At 37.6% G+C, this 19,465-nt stretch overlaps 1 protein-coding gene across 2 annotated transcripts in view; it reads left to right on the forward strand.

Moving 5' to 3' along the window:
• Positions 1–19,435, forward strand: part of col21a1 (collagen, type XXI, alpha 1) — a 29,913-nt gene extending 10,478 nt beyond the window's left edge. The window contains exons 7-29 of one of the 2 annotated variants that reach the window (XM_067609919.1): positions 1,295–1,372; positions 2,305–2,388; positions 3,735–3,797; positions 4,206–4,259; positions 4,361–4,414; positions 4,510–4,563; positions 8,909–8,962; positions 9,061–9,114; positions 9,198–9,251; positions 9,808–9,861; positions 11,620–11,664; positions 11,782–11,835; positions 11,930–11,983; positions 13,112–13,165; positions 13,344–13,415; positions 13,830–13,865; positions 14,676–14,720; positions 15,732–15,764; positions 15,855–16,001; positions 16,112–16,166; positions 16,253–16,444; positions 16,524–16,601; positions 16,765–19,435. In XM_067609919.1, coding sequence (XP_067466020.1) covers positions 1,295–1,372; positions 2,305–2,388; positions 3,735–3,797; positions 4,206–4,259; positions 4,361–4,414; positions 4,510–4,563; positions 8,909–8,962; positions 9,061–9,114; positions 9,198–9,251; positions 9,808–9,861; positions 11,620–11,664; positions 11,782–11,835; positions 11,930–11,983; positions 13,112–13,165; positions 13,344–13,415; positions 13,830–13,865; positions 14,676–14,720; positions 15,732–15,764; positions 15,855–16,001; positions 16,112–16,166; positions 16,253–16,444; positions 16,524–16,601; positions 16,765–16,952 — 1,656 coding nt within the window. In that variant the 3' untranslated portion in view covers positions 16,953–19,435. Of the gene's footprint in view, positions 1–1,294; positions 1,373–2,304; positions 2,389–3,734; positions 3,798–4,205; positions 4,260–4,360; positions 4,415–4,509; positions 4,564–8,908; positions 8,963–9,060; positions 9,115–9,197; positions 9,252–9,807; positions 9,862–11,619; positions 11,665–11,781; positions 11,836–11,929; positions 11,984–13,111; positions 13,166–13,343; positions 13,416–13,829; positions 13,866–14,675; positions 14,721–15,731; positions 15,765–15,854; positions 16,002–16,111; positions 16,167–16,252; positions 16,445–16,523; positions 16,602–16,764 lie in introns of those variants that run through there. The other variant, XM_067609920.1, reaches the window with a different exon arrangement.
• The last annotated feature ends 30 nt before the right edge of the window (positions 19,436–19,465 follow it).

The following is a 19,465-nucleotide window of genomic DNA, read 5'->3' on the forward strand; positions in this document are numbered from 1 at the left end:
GCACTATCTGTGCCAAAATGCTGTATTTGTAATAAATCATAATTGTGCTACGTTATAATTTTCTTTGCAGAAGATTATATAATGTGCTTTTTCTTGAACATTGATGCAAAGGCATCCCTGCAAACATAATTAAATATTTTTATGTAATAAAGTTATGGAAAAGAGGAATAACTGCTTTTTGCACAATACATCCTTTTATACTAATTGTCAATTTGATGTAACACATTTTATTATGAAACAATAGCATAAACTGACCATTCAACATGCGTTATACACATATGTAAGCAATTAGGCAGGTTGGGCATTACTGCATTTGTGGCCATAATTATAGCCAATGGAATAAAATTAATTTAAAATAAAAGAAAATAATAGTCACTTTTTAAAACAAAGATCCTTGGTACAACAAGCCGCACATGATAAAGAAAGAAAAGTATGATTTATTCACAAACAGCAGAGATAATATGAGAAGGTCTGTGCAGAAAATCCTTTAATTGAAAAGAATGTTGACACATTATTGTAGGTGTGGATATTAACCTGAACCACAGCTTGGCAGTGAATGTTATGGTGTTTACTGATCCCCTGTTCCAAGGATCATGTAATTCTGTGCCATTTAACAAACTGAATGTACTTGTAAGTCAGTATCATCTCTGGATAAACACTTGTAAGTGGAAACAAATTTTTGTTATTGGACCCCTAAAAGCACACCAGAATGGGGTATAATGCAATTTTAAATACTTTTACATTAATTAACATGAACCATCAGACCATCTTCAATCATGTTTAAACCTAAATACAAGTTGGTGTTATTATTAACAAAATGTAGATGCTATTGTTTTAAGTTGATCAGTGCTCCCAGCCACACAGACGCACTAATGTTTTCATGAGGCTGGAAACAATATAAATCATCTTTCATCATCTTTCTGCTCACATGGTAACTGAAGTAAAACAGTCTTTGGGACATTCTGGAGCCATTTTAACACCAACATCAACAAAATACCAAATAAAGATTTTCTAATGGAAGAATAGTGCCATGTCGCTTCAGAACACTTCCAAATACTGAGGGAGGTCTGGCAACGTGTAGCTCAGTGCCCAACTGGGGCACTTATCTTTTCTTTTAGTTTGGCAGTTATGCAATAGCAATTTCAATAAATTAACAAAGTACTGATAAAGCTGAAGTAAATGTTATAAATTACCCCCATATTACCAATTGTTGCTTTGTTAGCTTGCTTGGAATCTCCAACAGAGGAAGTTTTCTCTTTAACATGATTTTCATGATTTTTTAAATTTTGTTCAGTTTGAAATTCAGAAACTGCGCATCTACTGTGACCCCGAGCAGAATAACCGAGAGACTGCATGTGAAATACCTGGAGTTGTAAGTACAAGATCCTGCTTGACTCTGGATGTTTTTCAGTCCAAAAGCAACATAGATAAACTTCTTCTCACCTTGTCCAACTACATCTGTTTCCACTCTGAAACACACTGCACAATGTCATCATCAGTTAACTCCACACCTTATTACTGCATGGCATAAAATGATCTTTTGTCTTATATTTCATCAGTACAGTGCACTGTGGTATTTTGTTGTGAAAGTGTAAACTCAGCAGAAATTCATTTGAAATCACATCTGTTTATGAATAAAATAATATGTTGGAGGAGGACCCATGGCTCCGCTTCAAACATTTTGCACTCAGTATATTTTTTTTATTATCTGCTGGCTCTGACTGTGTTTGTGAAGCAGTGGCCCATTGTTATGTTGGCTTGGAAATCGCTGTAACCGCAAAGCCAGAGCCAAATTACTGTTTTTAATGCAAAGCTCTTGGATAAAAATATCAAAAGAGACAAGATGTTTGCCAAGTACCACTGCTTCTCCCCTCTCTCTCTCTGTCCGCATCTCAAGGCTTTATTTATAATAAAATATCCAAGTTCAGTTATCAATTTCCTTTTGAATGGAGGATCAGATAACTTTCTGGAAAAATCTCATAGCATTTGATTTCAAAGCAAAAGGGTATCCATTTTACGATGTACATTTTACCAAAAAGATCTGAACATATTCAGAACTAAATACAGATTTAAAAAATGTTAAATTGGTCGCTATATTTCTTTTTTTTAATCTATTAACAGGGTTTCAGGTATCTTATTAGATTTTGTGAAATTTATTTAACATTAGATTGATAAAAGAGAGAGGTATGGCTTGGAAATCGCTGTGTTGGATAAAAGTAAATCCTTTTGTACACTATATGCATAATTCTGTATGTGCACGTAATGTCTTGCCTACTGAATAAGAGTCTTGTTTTGTTCATACAGTGCTCCAACAGCCCTGATTATACTGAACCAACTCAAGAACCTTGTGTTTGTCCTCCTGGAGCCCCTGGACTTCCAGGCACAAAGGTCAGTTATTCCATTTTTTTTCTCTGTTGTCTCATGTCACAAGCAAAATTTTCCTTACACACTTTGGCAAATTGACGTACAGGTGTAACCTGGAGACTAACCTGACGTTAAATAGTAACCACTACATACCTGCTTAGCTGTAAAATGTAAAGGTTAATTATGGGAACCACCTTGCTGTGCCTAAATAGGAGGGAAGTCCCTATAAGGTGACTAATATCCCCACAATGTGACTAATATAAATTCCAACACAACAACACACTCTGTGCTAACAATGAGTCTGTTATTGCTTCAGCACAGAGCTCTATGTCATCCAGCTCCCCAATGTTCAGACAGTTGGTTAAATATTTACTTTAAACAGTGATGGAGATTAAATAAGAGAAGATAACTAACTATGTGTAAACTTAGAAATGACAAAGACACTAATCAGCTTCTGTTGGGAGCCAGAGCACAAACTTTCTCCCTCTTATGGCCTAGCCTTGAGGAGATGTGTGCTGAATTCCCCGGTGATGTCCGAATGCTGCTGTCCGTGTCGGATCATTATGTGATGAGCACATGAGGTTGCACTTTACCAATAGGTCAAAACCAAGTACAATCATCACAGCCTGTAAACACAGATTTCCTTTGTGCTGTGTGGGAGGTTTTAGCACTTTTATCTCTTTTCCAACCCAAATATACACAGGTACCTGCTGATCTGCTTACTGTTTAATGAATTACGGATGCGGCAAAAAGCCTCTTTTCTCCAGTAAGGCAAATTGAGGCTTGCCATTGTGCGTAAGTTGTGGTTAGTCCTGTTAGATCCTGTTGGACTGTACTGTTTGCTAAAGCAAACCAGACCACTGCCTTAGATAAATACTGGTTAAAATGGAAATTTACTGAAAGGGAATAAAACCTGCATGTCCGTCTTTATTGATCACAGGGTATTAACCAAAAATGGCAACGCAGGTCATAAAAGCCTTTATACAAGTACCTCAGAGAGATATTACCTTAGCAACAAAACTCTTTGTTAATAAAACCTACATGGTTTCGGGCATGTTTGTGTTTATAAGGTCACCACTATGCTTTTACTACATTTACTAATAGATCCAAAATGTTGGGACTGTTGCTGGCTTGCAGATGGTCCTTATAACCCCACATAGTGCTCTTAGATTAGGAAAACTAGCTCGCTCGGCACAGTTTATAGATAAATTAAATCAACACTCTACCCCTGAGAAGGCATATTGTTACCATGTTTTCGATTTATCCATTTATGCTGCTTTGAGGTTGGCGCCTGTATACGACTGACAAAGACATAAAAACAACTTGTTTGAGTTACACATGATTCAATTACCTCATTCTGTTTTCTTTAGGGGGAACAAGGAAATGCTGGCAAACCTGGTCAGCATGGACCTGTTGGTGCTGATGGTAAGCCTGTGAGTACTACATAGTTCAATATACAAACATACAGAACATAACTGCTACACTGTCACAGCATATCCAACAACAGCATCTCAGAAAATGTCAAAACCTGTTTGAGTTCATGTAGCCATTAGGTTATGACAATTCATGCTTGTTAATTGCATGTGGTCAAGATTGCCTCAGAATGCTCAAACATAGTGGTAAATATACATATGTACTTATTTTTCCAATGGGTAAAAAAATAACATGTTTGATTATACTAATGGTGGCAGCACAGTGATTATCTGGGCGATGATTTTTGGATGGTTTAAAAGTGAACCACATAGCCTAGACTTATTCAGACAACATGCACACAGTTGAGGGGATTCAAATGTTTAACCAAGTTTGTGTATCTCCCATCTTTTTTTTTTTTAACAATTAAGGGTATCCCTGGCAGTAGAGGAAGTCCAGGGGTGCCAGGTCCGCCAGGAGTAGAGGTAAAGTGATTATTATTTCATCTACTGTATCATTAAATTCACTAATGAGCATCAAATGTGGAAATTTTAAAGCTGTTTTTTTTCCCTCTTCCTTCTGCCAGGGTCCACGTGGGCCCGATGGGTACAAGGGGGAGCAAGGGAGTCCCGGTGTTTCGGTAGGAAGGTCAAAAAGCACAATTTGTGGCACAATCGATAGCACTAAATTATGACCACTAAAAACATATTTTGTTATGCATTTCTGTTCATTCAGGGTGACAGAGGTATTCCTGGATTACCAGGAGCACCTGGACAACCAGGAGAGAAGGTGGGGATATTAATTATTCAAATATGACACTTGTGTTTTTGCTCAATAAAACAATGTCTTTGTCAAAATGTTCATATTTTAGATGTTTTTTCACATTATCAAAGATATTACTTAAATTAAGGCATGAAAGATGAGTCAAAATGAGAATGAATGAAAGAGAATGATTTCTGTAGAACAAACGAGTGATAGTTAAAAAGTACAAAACCCACACTGAATTACCAAGAGTAAATCTTCTTTTTATGAGATAAACTGTAGGATTAACAGGAAATCCCTGCTAGACACATCAACTTGAACCGTTTGAACATCGTTGCATCAATCACTCTGGTAACCATATGTTATGAATATAAAGCCAGCTCCCTCGAGAGGGTAAAAAATACAACTTCTATACTGTGGGACAAGAGCACTTTGCAAAGAGAGCATGAGGGCCATCAGAGACTTTTTAAAAGTGTTCATATTTCCTGACTTCATTTCTGCCCTTTCGTTAGAAAGCTTAAACAGTCTTCTCTATTTTTAGGGAGCCAGAGGTGTATCTCTTTTCACTTTTAGTTGTATTTTCACCCTCACTTGCATCCATCTCTACTCCTTAGGTTCCCAGTTCAAATATGAGGTGCAGATCCAAAGACAAGATGTGAAGATAGAGGAATCAAGGCAACATGTATAATTCTTTTTTAGTCACCACTACATTGTGATATCCTCAGATACATATAAATTACTTATCACAGAGGGGATCATATAATATGTTCCACCTTGGAGGCCATCAGTTTGAAATAAAACCTTGTTCTTTTATATAGCAGGCACATCTTGGATTAATCTTTTCTTACCGTTTTAAAACCTGTCAGCTCAATCTCTTTCACATTCAACGCTAGGGTGAGAATCTCTACACAGAAGCCTTAGGTGACAACAAAACTACTCCAAAGTATTGAGATGTTAAGAAATTAGTACACTATCTGAAGTCAGATCAACCCACAGTGAGTGTTGCCTTAAGAACTGCCCCTTCCACTGTTCAGTCACACAGACTAGAAAATATATATACATGATTAGACTGAATACAGTTAGTGCCACATGTTAGTATTAGTTGTCATGATATTTAACAATGTCAAAGAAGCCATACCCATGTGAGCCACAAAGAGAAAGCACCTGTGAGCTGAAATGTGTCAGCAGCTCAAATCAGGTCAAACTGATACAATAAACCATACAAAATGGAGACTCTTTAAGGGAATCTGCCAGTATTCCCTGGAAAAAGGCAGTGTCAAATAAAAGTAAGCATTGCCTAAGCGATCCAACAGTAGTAGAAAGACATCAACCACAGGCACAGCACTCGAGCAGAAGCCTGACAGTCCTACAGCTTTGTCTAGAATTTTTTTTGCTCTGATCACTTTGATGTTTGTCTAAACAACTTTTTGCTTTTAGCGTTATTTTGAAGTGCAGTGATGTAATGCACCCTCTCTAAACTGCATCACATCTGTCATATCATCCTACCTTGCAATTAACATCCCCTGCCAGTTGGCTGAAGTGGAGAACAATTGAAGCAGTTAATGTCATTTTGAAAATTGTCTCAGCTGGACACAGACACATGTCTGCACCTGGAGCAAAGTCTGCTGTACCATCTACCCCAACTGTTTCACTCACAAATCCAGGATGTATCAAATTAAGTTTTTACTAGTGCTTGGACTGTCTTCTCAACTTTCTTTGATTAGGTTAAATACTTTGGATTTTGGCCATACAAAAACACAAAGAGGCGAATATTGTAGGGGCCTGATCTGCTAATGATCAAGAGGATTTACTGTATCTATCTCATTTCCATTTATACAGAACTTTTGCATAAAGTGAATAACATAAAAAAGATAATTTTACCTATTTGTAGATCCCATTTGATGTGATCATGGTATATAAAAAGGTCAATATTTTCCTATAACTTGTTAAATGTAGTCAAATTGAGCTCAGAATTACCTGTAATCTAACTGTTAAACCATCATCTTTTAGAGGCTGTGTTTCCTCTTATGCAAACCAAACAAGGGTGATTTCAAGACATTACGTCAATACATCAGTGAAATACTTCTACAGTAATGCAAGATATGTCACACACATAGACACACACGATACACAGAAATAGTGCTTGATCTCAACTTCTACTAACACAGAATCAGTTTTTACACATCACTGCCACATTAAGCCAGCATGTCTGATCCAAAAACAACTTGAATAACAGCAATAAATGGATCAGTAAAAGTACCTTCTACATATCTAAAATGCTGTGTATGTAAAGCACCACTTTTATATGAAACAGTAAAGGGCTCAGATGCCTTTTGCTCACATTCAAACTGTATCCATTTGGCATTAAACGTCTAAATTATTTCTTGTTGAGGCCAAGTGAAAAGACTCCAAAACTTTAGACTGGGTAATTTCCCTCATGTCTGAGTCAAGAGGTGTTTGCTCTCAAGGAAAGTCAAAGGTCCTTCATGCAACACAAAACACTTTCCAAGGACAAAGATGACTTCGACCAGCAGATAGCCGCTTAAGATTCACTTAAAGTTAGAGAGAATTCACACTACCTTCTCTCCACACATACAAAACAAATTTACATCTACCTTTCCAAATTTTTCCAATATTGAAAGACCACCCATGGGTGTGCAGAAGTTTTATTTTCCTGGCACATGATCTGGCGAATGGAAACATGAGATGTCTGCTGTATTAAGTCAGAAGAACATGATTCAAGGACACAGAAGGAAGAAAGACTGTTAGCAGCTTCCAAAAAAGTGGCTATGTTTGTGTATTCAGTCTGCAATACGTGATCATGATCACAGTCATTCATCATCTTTGAAGGAACATTTCACTGCTAATTATGTGGGTATCCAGTCTGTGCTATCGATCTATGTAGTTCATTAACACTATAATTACCTCCTTGGCTTTCATCAACAGAGAAGCCGTGTGACTTTGCTTTCCATGACAGAGGTCCAAGTTTTTCTGTCATGCTCTGAAATATTTTTAGCCATGCTAGATGCATAACTCTAGGGATTGGTCAGTCCACCACTTTGGTCCAAACTGATAACAACTCAGATGGATTACCATAAAATCCTGCACAGACATTTATGGTGCCCAATAACTTTGGTGATCCCTGATTTGTCATCATTGCCATCACTTATTCTGTTAAATATCTCAGCATCTACTAGATGGATTGGTACTAAGTTTTAACTTTCATGGTTCCAAGATGTCTCAACAGCTATATTTGGATTTGACTTTTCATTAAATGCAATCACCAAGCCAAGTTTTCACTTAGTCAAATATTTTAGTTTATTGCCAAATACCTGCAAAACTAGTGACATTTTTCACCAGCCTCTGTTGTAGCCTACTTTTTATGCTAATTAGCAAATGTTAGCATACTAATCTAAAGCGGTGAACATATTAGACATTATACCTGCTTAACGTCAGCATATTAAAATTGCCATTATAAACATGTTAGCATGGCGACGTTAGCATTTAGCTTAAAGCACCATTGAACCTTAGTACAGCCTCACAGAGCCAATAGCATAGGTGTAGATTCTTGGTAAGATAAGGATGTGCTGTTAAAAGCAATGGAGCATGAATACAAAGGACCTGTTTGTTCACTGCTGATTGAATTATACTTTGACTTCATTCTCTTTTTTAATACAGTTTTTTGGGGGAATGCATCCTACAGTCAAGTCCATAGTAAAAATGTCACCCACAAAAATCCCTGAGCAAATCAGTAATAAATACATCATATAATTTTTCCCTCATGAGGTGATTAATATAATTTTGAATGATGGCATGTAGAATCTGTGAAAGCAGATGAAGTAATGTCCCAGCTGTTTCCAAATCTATGTTTTTTTTCCCTCCCAAAAATGTGAAAATGCAGTGCATCATTCCTCCATATTTTGGCAAAATTCTACAGATACAGCACTTAACCAGCACTCTCTTTTAGGTCAACCAGTGCAACTCTGAAAATGCCAGAATGATGCAATGAAACATGTACCTTACGTTTCAGTCCAAATGCTTAAATGGATTGTCTATCCCAGAAAAACAAGACCATTGCTGACTAACATCAAGCACTGACTGCACATTTATGAAAGGGTAGACTGTCTGTGAAGTGCTCTTGTCCTACACTTGTCTCCTGTTCTGACTGACAAAGACTTGTTTAAGATTTTGGCTAACTACTTACTGTATATTTAAAACCAGGATATTGTCAAATGAGTGACAAGATTCTAATACATTGTGATCACAACTGGAAAGTTGAAATAAGCAAGGTCAGCTTAGAAATAGAATGATATACAAAAGCTATTTTTACATCACTTCTCATGGTCTCTCTAAACATTTTTACTGTTCTCAGGGCTCAACAGGATCCCCAGGGATGGCAGGGTTGCCGGGAAAAGATGGCCAAGTGGTGAGAATTTAGACGATCCTAATGGCGAAACACTACTGAGTCACTGATCATGACGCAAGAAATATAGTTATTTTAATTGGATGGCATGTTATTTCCAGGGAGAAAAAGGAAGTTTGGGACCTCCTGGGCCATCAGGTTATCCAGGAAAACCCGTAGGTATCAAACAATTTGTAACCAAAGCCAGACCTCATGTGTCATTATAATAGTGAGTAAAAACCCCTTTCTGTCCTTTCAGGGTCTACCTGGGAGAGATGGAAAGGATGGATTTCCAGGGCAACCTGGTCAAAAGGTCTGTTTGTTGTGACAATACAGAACAGTATGTTACAAAACTCATTCAGGGATTAGGGGAATAATAGAGGAATGAAGTTGGATAAGCGTGCACATTCTTAAAAGACTTTACTGTTCCCAAAAGTTCTGTTTTTGATGTTTGGCAACCATGCAAATGTAGTCATACAGAGCTGGTGTCCCCCTTGTCTTTTTCCAAATTCTATCTGACAGCTTTCGTAAACATAAAAGTTCTTCAACTTAAAAAATAAAGTGTTCTTCATTTTTTAGATAGATGTCTAACTCAACACGAAATGTAAAATATATGAGACAATGGTGCCTTCATGTCAAATTTAGATCTCATAACTATCAATTTGGATGAAAATAAAATGTGTTTTTCATGTAAAAGCCATTGAGCTGGTCTATTTAATATGCTTTTAGTTTTGCTGTTTGTGTTTTGGGTATTACATAATTATCTGGCTTTGAGGTCATTATTACTTGTGTTTTCCTGCTCATGTGTCTCTTCTATTTATAGCTCATCATCTGTCACTTCACCATTTTTTTTTCTCCAATGTATTAAGGGAGAAGCTGGGGCCAGTGGTATCCCTGGTGCTGATGGAAGGGCAGGCCATCCTGTGAGTCATAACACAGACAGTACTCATTAAACATGTTTGGTATTTTGTAGATTTCTTGTGCTTCAGGCATTGGCTTACATCTTTACATGGACTCCAAGAAAGTGAGGTTCTGATGTGTAATATCAAGTGAAATGTGCAATCAATTACTACAATATATGGCCTTGTTAAGATTAGAACTTCTGAGCAAAGCATTTTGCAGCAAGAAGAGGAACTTTTGTGTGTGTGGTACTTAGAGTGATATGGTTTAAAGTTCTTCACAGTCAAATGCATACAAATTGTAGTTAACATAAATTAATATGTAACAGAAGAGTGAAATAGACAAATAGAAGAGTTGATTTGATAGATCACACAGATTTGCATGCATTATGCTTTTACTGTAGTAAGTACTGCAGTGTGTTAACATACTGTCACGAGTACACAGAGCACTCCTGGTAGCCAGAAATTTAAGGGTATTTCCCCTGTAGTTCATCCCAGGGTAACCCTGTTATGCAACAAGCAGACTCAGGCCATAATCTAAGGCAGTGAAACTAACTCATCGAGGGAATGTTGTGGTGCTTTGGCAAATCTGTTTTAGGAAGAAAGTGTTTCAACTGGGCAACCACCCCACTGATCATGATTGTGTTAAGTGTCGTCCAAAAGTTTGTGATGGGTCTACAAAAGATGACTCAGTTGCTCCACAAGGCTGTAAGCTATTTTCCCTCACAAGAACAATAGAGTTAGCAATGTGTCAAAGGAGACAGGATTAGTACTGCACTTCCTCAAGTTAAAACAAGAGCAGTTAACACATCAGTGTAAGGATTTCTTCACCTATATGTTGAGTGTACATGTTCAGGTGGCTCTATCTGTCTGTCTGCCTAACCAGTCTGTTCACTTTGCTCATGTGTTACAAAAAACTTCAGTCTGAGGCAACCACTAAGCATCTGCAAGCATTTATGTCAGAAGAAAATAACTCAAACAAAAAAACTAAAGAGGCTTTCCAGGGTAATTTTGCTGCACGTGTTGACTTCCAATGTATTACATGTTTTTTTAAAAATAAATTTGTATATGCTTTTTTTTTCCTCAGTGCATTTTAAATAGCAACTACCTTTCTTATTGCATGTACCAGCAATTAAAATATGTTTGCAAAGCCCACTTGCAACATTTTAAGATCATATCATATGACATGGAAATGAAACCTTAGACAGTGCTCTACTATTGTACAAATCCTTGTAGTTCAAAGGAATGAAATGAAACATTATTTTTTATATAACCTACATTTGCAAATGTATCATTGAATTTAGCCTGAAAAACTGAAAACCATGTTTCTCCACTCTTCCCGTGTACAACTAGCCAATCTTAGTCCAGTCAGTTGTTTCTATAGAGCATTTGGCTATAATTGTCACTGACACAGTAAAGTCATTGTCTCACTTCTGTGACAGAAAGTAAATTGGAACCTCTAGTACTTCACACTGTTTTTAGATTCAATTCAGCAGCACTGCATTAAAAATGCTATTTCTGTTATATCATTTAAATCTCTGACTGTAAATAATTTGAGCGCATACAGTAGACCAGGCTCAAAATATGAAGACATTATACAGATCTTCTTTATAGAAAAGGAAAAAACATTACAAACAATTAAATTTCCATGATCTTAATTATATACTGTACCTAAATTTAGCATATTGGTTGTGTTTTTTTTTGGTTTTTTTTTGTCATTTTTTGCCATTCTTAAATATAGTGATGATCTGCAATACAGTGAATCTCTTTCCTTGTTACTAGGGTATGCCTGGCTTGCCAGGAGCAGCAGGTGCGAGTGGACAAAAGGTGAGCCCCTGTCTTGGTAACAAACTCCTTAATACTGTATATGTATAAGAGAAACTGATCAATGATTTTTGCATCACTCTTTGAGATTATGTTTGACCGATATGTTTCTTATCTAAGGGGGAGGTTGGTTTGCCTGGACTAAGGGGCTTCAAAGGATTGACCGGACCACCTGTGAGTTCATAGCTATTATGACAATTTGTTAATAGGTTCAATGCACATTGAAATGTTAATACTGAACAAAAATTATTTTCTCACTCTCCTGCAGGGTGAGATGGGTTTACCTGGTGCACCTGGTTTAAAAGGAGCAACTGGACCCAAGGTAATCATTTATGCCTTTTTAAAAAGTCACTTCCAGCTTATTCAAATTGCTGTGTTAGTGATGCATAGCTACTGTACATAATGTTTGCAGAAACACTGGCTGACTTTCATCTTACCAACAGACATAAATAAGATGTAGCACAGCCTTAAAATGGGTAAACTGGGTAAACACTAAATAAAAATGTGGGTTTATACACTTTCCATCACTGGGGCTGTGAGAGAAAATGGCTGGCCATGTGACTTATTTTATCCAGTTTATTTGTCACATCAGACTGACCACCTTGTTTAGTTGCACTGGCTGAAACTGCAGCCCAAAAAAGTCAACTGTACAGATCAGTCCACACAAGCTGGCATCAGCAACCAACAAGTTGCAGGCCGAGCCATGTCATGATTTAAGTTAACCAGCTGCCAACATTTGCTGCGGAGCTGCACAGCATGACATCACACGCCATCCCTTTCCAAAGCCTTACAGTATATCATCCAGCTTATACCAAATGCATTACAATACAGAATGACATTAGTTTGGATAAGGTTAAATTGTTGAAGCTTTCTTACTAAAGAAACATAAAGAAAGCTTCTTGGATCAGCAAAATTACATGTTTTGTTTGGTCAGTTATTCAAAAAGACATTTCAGCAAAAGTGACGATCTCTTGGCCATAGCGACAGTGCTAAATTAAGCGATGATCCGGTCTTATTGCTTTCGTCAGTGGAATTTTGGTGGAAATGTAAGCAGTCTGCACTTGTTTGGTCTGGACGCGCTGTCTCCTAATCACTTTTCATTAGCTGATCTGCCTTTAACAAGCCAATGTGTATTGGTGAATGGCACACAAGTGAAAACCTAGTTTATGGACAGGCAGGCAATATTTTGATTTTATGGCTGAGCTTCAGACTGCAATTACTGAGGCTTGCTCAACTGGAAAAGAAAGCATATGACTAGACACAATTAAACTTTAAGCTGTAATACACCAAAAGCTCACAAAAGTATGGTTATTGCATGCATCAGAGAAAATGAATTATGATAAGTGAGTGAAAATTCCAACTGCACTCCAGTCAGTAATATAATATGGTTTGGATTTTATTTCATTGTATGTTTTCTGTAACATAAGACATGTTTTATTTCCTAATCAAGGGGAATCAGGGTGAAAATGGAAGTCCAGGAATACAGGGGACACCAGGGCCTGCGGTATGTTTTTTATTTAATGTGAACTTGGCAGCATTATCTCTAATTCAAAATACTGTAATCATTTACTATTTCATTAAAGCTGCAAGTGAATATTCAACTAGTGTTTATCCGTAATGGTACCCTACAGTGAAAGTAAAGTGTGTTCTTGATTTTAATGTTTAACTGAATTATTTTACAGGGAAGAGCAGGGGAACCAGGGCAAGCAGGTCAGCCAGGGCACCCAGGCATGCCAGGCCTGAAGGGCAGCAAGGTATTTCCTCTGTAATTTTTTTGGCCAGTACTGTGACACCATTGTTTCTTCAGCTGCATCCAGTTGACATATTTACAGATATATGATTATTGATCATAAACATGTATTATTTGTCATTGTTTACAAGGCAGGGTTAAACAATTAGATGACCAATGTGCATTTATATTTATTTACAGACTCATCTCCTCCAATAATGACTCAATGTTTATAAGACAAGAATTGTAGTTGTTTTCTAGGCAATGTCATCATTGAATATTATTTTGAGGATTTGTATAAAAGACACTTAAACAAGGCAGAAGTGAGTTAAATCTTCTCTGTAACACCAAGCATAACAACATATTCTGACTCTATTTTATTTTCAGTAAATCATTTGGACCTTGTGTTTGAGGTATAATCCATGTCTTTTTTTATCAGGGGCAAAGAGGATATTCAGGTGAAAGAGGAGAGATGGTAAGGTTGGAGACAAAATTACACTGCCGTCACCACTTAATTAGTCACATAAGCAGATCATGCTATGATCCTTTTGACATCTGTAATGCTAATATAAAATAATAACTCAAAGGACTGAGAGTATATTTGAATCAACATGAGTGTAATTTATTACCATTGGGTGTTGGATTACTGAGAGTTAGATTTTGGTTTGGCAACAGAAAAGTCAGAAGCACATGGAAAAGCATATCCAGCTACATACTGACAAAAACTAATCACTATGATTGGTCTGTGATTCACAGTGTGAAACTTCCAATAATCCAATAATTGTTGTAAGATTATATTCGACATTGTAAGTAATGAGTCTGTAAGTAATGTACCTCTGTTGGTGGGGAAATACATTGTCTTTATCTCATTTGACTAAGAAATATTTTTTTAAATACAGTGACAATAAACCCTCATTTATCACAATCGCATGTTATTGTTCCTTTTGGAAGTATAACTGGATATTTGCTGTTCTACAGGCTTCCAACATGGTTTGCCCCATTTATTGGATTAATTTTATAACATGAAAACAAAATCTACTGTGGTATTCAGAGAATTAAACCTGGATTGGTTTTCATATCATGAAATCACAGTAATTGGGCATCAATGTGTTATGTGTTTTAAAAGTGCACTCTGCTTTAAATGCCAGTTATGTCATGCTTTGAGTCCATGTTCCAATCTACAGTATATCTCCTGTAGGATATACTGCACATAAAGTATAATATAGAGTCTGAAACACTGATTTTGTGTGCTTTCATGAGGTTAATCTGATTATTTTCTCACCAGGGAATGAAAGGTGAAAAAGGAGAGCATGGTTGGCCGGGGGATCACGTGAGTTTAATTTAATGTGTTCTGTTTTATGTTGAAAACTTACAAAACATGGGAACCAGTGAAAATATACAGTATGTCTCTCATGCTTCCTTTGACACGTTTGGGTACTAAAAAAGCAAAAACAAACAAACAAAAAACTGAATCACTAAGATATTGCCAATAAATATTCTACTGCTTTGAAATAAAAATGCACCTTTTCTTTAATTATGTGCAAGTTTGCAGTTCATAAAGGAAGAGATTGAGAAATACATTTTAAAACATGGGTGTCACATTGTACAAACCTTTTCCAAAGCAAAGATTGAAGATATAAGATTTGGCTTAACTTCACTTATCTTTCTATTTGTCTGTTAGATATCAGCAATTTCAATGGAACTTGGTGAAAAGTCAGGTCATGGGCCAAACAAGAACTTATTGGTCTTAAATGTGGTTAGCGCCACCATGTGGCCAATTATGAAGCACTTCAAATTTTCACACATAACTCTTGTACAGTGAGACTTAAATGACATAACTTTCTCCTGGATTCCTTGGAACGATTGATATTTAATCTATTCACCTATTCCATAACCATTTTCATTTACAGTGATTTTCTATCATTTATTTTTTATTGCAAAACATCTTCCTTCAAATTTCATCTAATCTTCACCAGATTTGGTACATATTTATAATCAATGTTTCATACCCTTTCCCACAACTTGCTGCCAAGTTCTTGAAGGCACAGCCTATTTGACTCAAATTACAATCATTTTTCAACACATTTTACAACTGTATCCTGTTTAGCCTATTGGTGGTGCCACAGCAAAATCAAATATTTATAGATGGTCGAAACACATTGGTTTTAAGGGATGAGTTATGTCTGACTGCGTTACTGTCCCTAGTCGTTTAATAGCATTTAGCCATTCTTCAAACATCTGTATGATCATCTACCACTGTGCATTTTGAGGCAAATTTTATATAATCAAAATAACACATACTGAGGAGTCTTATCCTGATTGTCCTGATTTTGATTGACAGGGTGCAACTGGTCCAGCTGGACTAAAAGGAGAGGTATGTCAAGCTTAATGCATCATTCCATGAACCTCCAGCCAAACTGAAATATTGTATGTACTGCTAACACTGGGCTTGTATTTTTGCCAGAAAGGGACAACAGGGGATATGGGTCAGAGAGGTCAAGAAGGTCAAATGGGACGGCCTGGACAGCCAGGCCAAACAGGCCCATCCGGCCCCCAGGGGCTGCGGGGGGAAACTGGTCTTCCTGGCCCACCTGGACCTGAAGGAAGATCTGTATGTGTCATACAGAAGACTATTATTCTTTTTAAAGCATTTTTATATCTGATATTGACTGATTATGGCATTCAGTGGAAATCCATACAATCCATCACTTTTTATTACAGGCAAGTGAAATGTCTGAGGTGCACATTCGTCAAATTTGCAGGGAGATTATTCAGTGTGAGTATCTTGTGACTGACTCATAATCTGTTTATCTGTGTTCTCAAAACATATCTGAAATATTTTTTTATTGTCAATCATCCTAGCTGAGCTGCCTTTACTGATGCTGAGCCACCAGCAGAGTAGCTGTACCAGATGCCAAAGTCGTCCTGGATCACCTGGTCTACCAGGTCCAACTGGGCCCCAGGGCCTCAGGGGTTTTCCTGGCCTGTCTGGGTCCAGAGGACAGCCAGGCCTTCCTGGTAGGCCGGGGCACCCTGGTATTAATGGGATGAAAGGTAAAGTCAGCGTCAAGTCATCAATATGTTACCAAAGCTATTTTGCAGGATATTCGTACAATGACACTTATGTTTGTAGGAGATCCAGGTTTCAAGGGTGAGAAGGGGAGTCTTGGTCGAACCACGATTGGAGACCAAGGGCCAGCTGGGCCTCCAGGTGAACAATTAGACTTTTTATTCAGTTTAATCAATCTTTTGCTTAATTTACAGAAAGCCACATGGATTCTAATTGGCTGAGGTATATAAAAAGATGTCTCATATTCAATGTCACCTTTTACTATATTGTTCTTTTGAACTGATCATGGCTTTTCTTTCTACAGGTCCAATGGGTCCCCAGGGATACGGCAAGCCAGGTAATCCAGGTACTCCTGGATCCCCTGGTCTAAATGGAGCAGATGGTAAAAGTGGTAATCCTGGCATCCCTGGCCAGCCTGGGGTGTGTGATCCATCCATGTGCTATGGTAGCATGATGAGGCGGGATCCTTACAGCAAAGGCCCAAGCTATTGACGTCATGCAACATCAGTGCAGGCACCAGTCTAAAGCTGATGTGGAACAAACAGCCATTCTCAGGAAGATCTCATCTTTACAGTTTCTCTCTGTCGCGGAAACAAAACAGACCTCTTTTAACACGTTTCATGTGATCTCAGACAATCAGCAGAGCTACATCCTATCACATTGTCTCTGTTGTTATTTTGTATTGTTATCCAAATGTCTTTGAACAAGCTCTGAGTTTTTAGTGGTGTTAAGAGAATTCATCATTGGTTCCATTTAATACCTCTCATCTGATCACCATGAACTCATCTACTACAGTACATGTATGTGGTTTGGATCTCTCTCTGGGCAGTGTGGCTGGTACATTTTCCCATATTGCCCCCTGGTGTTGCTTCGTTGCATGTCGCTCTCTAAATTTTCACTGTACATTGAGTAGGTTCAGTAAAGATACAACATCTGTAATCTATAAATTCCATGTTCAGTGAATAATTTCACCTTAAATTATATCTGAAATTGGCATGTTTCAGCACAAAACTGTTTGATTTCCTGTAGCTGATTATGAGCTGCAGTAAGCCTGTTCCTAAAGCAATGTTTGACTTAATTCTCTATGAAAACTTTTTACCACAGCTAATGTTATGTATCACCCAAGATAAATGATTAAACTAATCATCTATCACAATACCCATTCATCCAATTTTTTTCCAGTTAGTAAATAAAATGTTTTAGCGTCAAGAAGCCACTGATTTCAGTTTTAAATTATGTCCTTTATGTCCCCTAAAAGGCTTACCTTTCATTACTGTAGCAGTTATTTTATTGTTATTTATGAAACTGAGTCATAACTGTGTATTTTAGCATTGACATGTTTTAAACAGCTTTTGTAATTTTATTATTTTGTGTTAAGGTGACATTTGTATGACTCTTTTTTTTTCCTTTTTTTTTTTTTTTTTTTTTTTACTAGAATTAAAACATCTTAATGATTTATTGATTGAAGTTATTTTTGTTTTTTGTGCTTCAGACTTTCAAAGTTTCTGGTTTATTCCAGGACTCCATCACATCATCTGTCTCCTCTTTCCACTGGAAGTTTTGGGTGTGGTGTGTGTGCTGTGAACATTTCCAATTTGACTGAAGTGTCAAAAAAAGGACGATGTGTGATGGAACAAAAAAAAAGAGAGATCATCACCTGGGTCTTCACACAAAGGGCACAGCACTAGGAAATTTGGATACAAGTGCTAGAAAGTGTCTGTAGACAGTGTGTTTGTGTGTGTGTGTTTGTGTGTGTGTGTGTGTGAGAGAGAGAGAGAGAGAGAGAGAGAGAGAGAGAGAGAGAGTGTGAGACCTCAGAAATAACAATTCAATCATAGTACACTAGATGGCGCCATGTGGTAGGAGCAGGAGTTGCTTTACCAAGGAAGAAGGCCTCCTTTTTTCATTTTGGACAGCAGCCATCCATCCCATGGAAACCTCTGACTATTTATGTTTTTAATTATCCCAGCATCCATACTTCAACATATTGTTTACTCACTGCTCCTTTGAGAATGGAGCTTTCTGCATTAAGGCTCTTTGCTTTAAATTAACTTTTCATATACTCAAAGTCAGTTTTTGCTCTTAAAGGAATTCAGATAATTAAGCAGATGGAAATCATTGTAGCCTGCACAGAAGTGTAGTGACTTTGCCATGTGCTTATCAATCTTTGTGGTATATATGTATATACCTCTTGCAATCTCAATGTTCCTATATGGGAATTATGGTGTTACTGTTTTAAAGTATAATTTGCAGACTGGTTCACTTACAGCTTTGTTTGTTGGTGTATTTAAAAAAAAAAATTACAGCATCTCTGTGGATCGTGTTTAAGCCAATGTAGTGCAAAAACAGGATCCTTTTTGTTGTCGGTGAATGAAGCTGGAGCCCTCTCCTCCAAACACGCAGACTTCAATAACTTGAGGTGATTAAAAGGCTCTGTCATTATTCTTTCACTCGTTAAGACGGGCTCTCGGATTTCAAGTGTCTCCTTTTACACTCCTGAGCCGCCACATTCATCATGGGACCGGGCTGAAGTTTTATTGCGGCCGCTAGAGGTGGATGCAAAAACAAAAAGTTGAGTGTGGGATGGACTCAGAGGGCAACTAGCCCCAATACACTCTCTGAGAAGGGGGGAAAAAATGCGCGCCGGGGCATGAGTCGAGTGCTCTTCTCTGCTCTTTTTTAACACAGTTCAACACTTTTCATCCACTGGAAACTCCGGGTTATCCCTCGACGTTATGGGCGTACCTACGTGTTTTTTCATCACAGAGGAGTGAGGTGAGGGAAGGGGTCATAACTCCATAAATACTTGGTGTAGCCGAGAATTTGGATGGACCCTGGAGGAGTAAATACTTGCTGGAGGAACCAGGACCACTCGCACACAGGACGGGAGCGCCGACTTTACTGCAAGTTGATACCTCATTTGTAGAAGGGCTGACTGGTTTAAAAAAAAAAAAAAAAAAAAAAAAAAAACCCTCCTCTGTTACCACCGTGAAAGTTGTGGTGCC

Source organism: Thunnus thynnus, chromosome 14, assembly GCF_963924715.1.
Source record: "Thunnus thynnus chromosome 14, fThuThy2.1, whole genome shotgun sequence".
Classification (NCBI taxonomy): Eukaryota; Metazoa; Chordata; class Actinopteri; order Scombriformes; family Scombridae; genus Thunnus; species Thunnus thynnus.